Source organism: Hibiscus syriacus, unplaced genomic scaffold (genome assembly GCF_006381635.1).
Source record: "Hibiscus syriacus cultivar Baekdansim isolate YM2019G1 unplaced genomic scaffold, ASM638163v2 tig00111495_pilon, whole genome shotgun sequence".
Classification (NCBI taxonomy): domain Eukaryota; kingdom Viridiplantae; phylum Streptophyta; class Magnoliopsida; order Malvales; family Malvaceae; genus Hibiscus; species Hibiscus syriacus.
Window position 1 is genome coordinate 384,519 of NW_024063103.1, and position 3,517 is coordinate 388,035.

General features: G+C 26.3%; 1 protein-coding gene across 1 annotated transcript; it reads right to left on the reverse strand.

Moving 5' to 3' along the window:
* Window positions 1-2,018: 2,018 nt before the first annotated feature.
* LOC120163781 (tubulin beta chain-like) lies at window positions 2,019-3,005 on the reverse strand. The gene is made up of 2 exons (XM_039173617.1): window positions 2,881-3,005; window positions 2,019-2,388 (listed from the first exon to the last, which is right to left on the reverse strand). The coding sequence occupies exons 1-2, from the start codon at window positions 3,003-3,005 to the stop codon at window positions 2,019-2,021; spliced, it is 495 nt and encodes a 164-aa protein (XP_039029548.1).
* Window positions 3,006-3,517: the final 512 nt, after the last annotated feature.

Sequence of the window (3,517 nt, forward strand, 5' to 3'; positions counted from 1 at the left end):
TGTTATAAAAAAATATGACATAAAATTAAGTGATCAATCGTGATTATAAGTTGTAAGGTATTAGAAATATCGTGATAATAGAATAGAAGTGTAGATATTATTAAATTTGTATTTATAAATTAACGAGAGGAATAGTTATTAATACATACAATAACTTATTCTTAAATCAGTTATACGAATGGTCCTCATGAAATAGATCATCTCGTATTTTCTCTTATCCCATCAGAGAGTTTATACTCAAAGGAAATCTATATTCTTAGAAGATCAGAATTAAATAAAAATTCAAGGATTTCAAGGGAAATCTATCTTCTTAGAATATCAAAATTAAATAAAGATTCAAGGATTTCAACTTATCAATTAATTCATGTACGCTTTTGCATCTAATAATTTATTTTTGATGATTTAACATGATTAGATCCTTGTTAGTTTTTCATATTTATTATGGTTTGGTTCTGACAAGTGACATCATCTCCAGATCGTGTTGAATCATTGAAAATTGAATTTTTTTATTCTTTTTTCGATTTGATTTGTTCATAACGTTTTCTATATTATTTTGGTGATTCAAATTTGTTTCAATGAAAACATTTTTCTGAAAATATTTTCTGTAAAATTAATTACATTTATAGAGAAAAATGGTTTACGGTATTTGAAAGAGGTTGTGTAAACCATATTCCACTAGTTGATGATTTTTATAGAAATTATTTATTACAAATATTAAATATAATGAATAATATTATTTAACATAAAAATTTAATATTATTACTTTTGAAATATTAGAATGATTTATTTATATATTTATTATTAAAATTTTATTTATATAATTTTATAAATAAAAATATTAAGATTAGTACATTATGTTGAAACAAAAATATTATAAATTATATCAATTATTTTTTAAACTAAGGTAATTACAAAGTAACATCTGTTCTAAATACTCTCGACCAAGTGACAATAAATGTTCAATCACCTTGTTACAGTCGTTTGTGCTCAAACTTTTGACTTCTAGAAACAACAACGATTTCTTTAATCACTAAAATAAGTTGGTTCATGCAAATTGTTTAATAAAATAAGAGTATTATATTATATTTTGAAAATTATTAATTAATATATTTTAAATATCTATATTAAAATATTATATAAATATTAAATACATAAATAATATTATTTATTATTAATAATTAAATAATGTTATTTTTATGAAATTAATAAATAATAAAAAATTTATTAATAATTTATTATATATTATTAAAATATAATATAATATCTAATATCATTATAATATGATTGACTATATTATTATAATATTAAAAATATTATATTATTAGAAATATTAATAAATACATTTTCAATATTTTAATAATTAATAGTTTGATTAAAATAATATTAAAATATTATAGTAATATTAAATATATAAATTAAAATTATTTTGAGTATTTATTCTTTGAAGTGAAAAGTTCGAAAAATGACTTACAAAAAATAAACCGTAAATTATTTTCCAAAAAATGAAAATGAAATTTTGTTGTCCAAAAAAATATTTATATCGATCAACCAGTTTTCCTCCAACCAAATATTAGAAAATGAGAAAAATATTTTTCAAAAAATATTTTACGTGAAACAAACCGACGTTAAATATATCTTTGAATCTTTTGATATCGATTTCTTTGGATTTTAATTATTCGTGATTTCAAGTTTGTGGATTAAAGTTTAAATTTAGATTTGTTTTATGATAACCACGAGTCATGAATGCATACTTTATCTTAGGGTAAAGTATATAAATAATTCTCAAATTTTTAGGGTACTTCCATTTTTGTCATCCAATTTTTTAAACTTGCAATACGGTCATCAAATTTTTAATTCGTTTTTAATAAGCCGTTATCTCCCATTAGTTTTTGCTACATGTTATTTTTTTGGCTGACGTGACAGCTAATTCTTCTTCTTTTTCTCTCCTAATCCAACTCATTCTTTCTCTCTCTAGATCCAAGTTAAGCATTGTCCATTCGACGGTAGTCGTACCTGTATCAAGTTGGCGTGGCAAGCTTAATGGTGCGGAAGCAGATTTCATAGAGATCAGCAATCTCAACAAGCTCATAAACATAAAGGGTAGCATTGTATGGTTCAACAACTGTATCGGACACCTTAGGGGAAGGGAATACCGAAAAAGTCAACATCATGCGATCTGGATACTCCTCCCCAATCTTGGATATAAGAAGGGTTCCCATTCCAGATCCAATACCTCCTCCCAAAGAATGACAAACTTGAAATCCTGTACCAAAGACACTTAAAAGTGAGAATTGAAGGCATATATTCTTTTTTCTTTCCCTTTTCAGGTGAGCTTTCTGAGACCAGCTATTGGTAACAAAAAGCTCTGAAGCAAGAACAAGTTCAAAGCTTAAGATTGTACGAACAATGAACCAATGATAGACAATATTGATATTAAACATCCTTACATAAAACATTTATAAATGGGCTGGGTAATCAAGTTAAATTGAATTAAAAAAGACAAGCTTGCAACATATGTTTGTTTCGTGGCAATTGTACAAAAGGCTAAAGACAAAATCAGACCATACTGCAACCACAAAAACTTCAAAGCAAGAAAGGTGAAAATAAATTCCAATTAACACAAAAGCAGTGAAAGAAATCTTCATATGGATTTAACGCCTTAACAATCCTTACTTAAATATCACAATTTTTACTCCAACATGTAGTGCTTCATAGGTATAATCTGCACTGCAAAAATGTTATCGGCACAATGAACCCAAGATCAGGAACAAACCTAATTTCAGAAAGCCAATTGAGGAAAAATACAATAGAAATTTAAGGGGAAAAAATAAAATAAAACAAGCAGATAAAAAATGTAAAAAGTTACAGAATGATAAATACCCTGTAAACGGAATCAATGAGCTCAGCTCTCTCGGTGTAATGATCCTTGGCCCAGTTGTTCCCAGCACCAGACTGACCGAAGACGAAGTTATCGGGCCAAAAGGACCAGATCTGACGGAGTCCATGGTACCGGCTTCCAGAGAGAGAGATAGAGAGAATGAGTTGGATTAGGAGGGAAGAAGAAGAAAGAATGGTTAATTTCCACGTAAGTAAAAAAATATTAATGGAGGGTTAACTGTCACATCATAAAAATTGGAGGGTTAACTGTCACATCATAAAAATTAAAGGAAGGTAATGATAAGGATCTTATTAAAATAAATAAATTAAAATTTCAATGATCGTATTACAAGTTTCAAAAGTTGAGTAACTAAAATGTAAGTATCATAAAAGTTCAAGAACTATTTATATATTTTATCCTTTGTCTTATTTGATTGAAATTGTCCATGGAAGAATTACTTATGCACAATTCAATTTTAAATATTGAAGGCATTGGACAATTAGTTTGCAATCATGCTTCGGTTATGGGGTTTTATTTCAAAAATTGTTAAGTTTCCTGATATGGTAAAAAATTATGTTTCATATTTATTTTATTCGATTAAGAGGAATTTTATAACTATTCTTTTGATATTAAAAGGGT

Bases quoted from the DNA above. Each gene is read 5' to 3' on its own strand.
- LOC120163781 (XM_039173617.1), bottom strand. From the start codon at position 3,005: ATGGACTCCGTCAGATCTGGTCCTTTTGGCCCGATAACTTCGTCTTCG. The intron at 2,389-2,880 runs GTATTTATCATT...TACAATCTTAAG, and splicing joins TCATTGATTCCGTTTACAGG to CTTTGAACTTGTTCTTGCTT.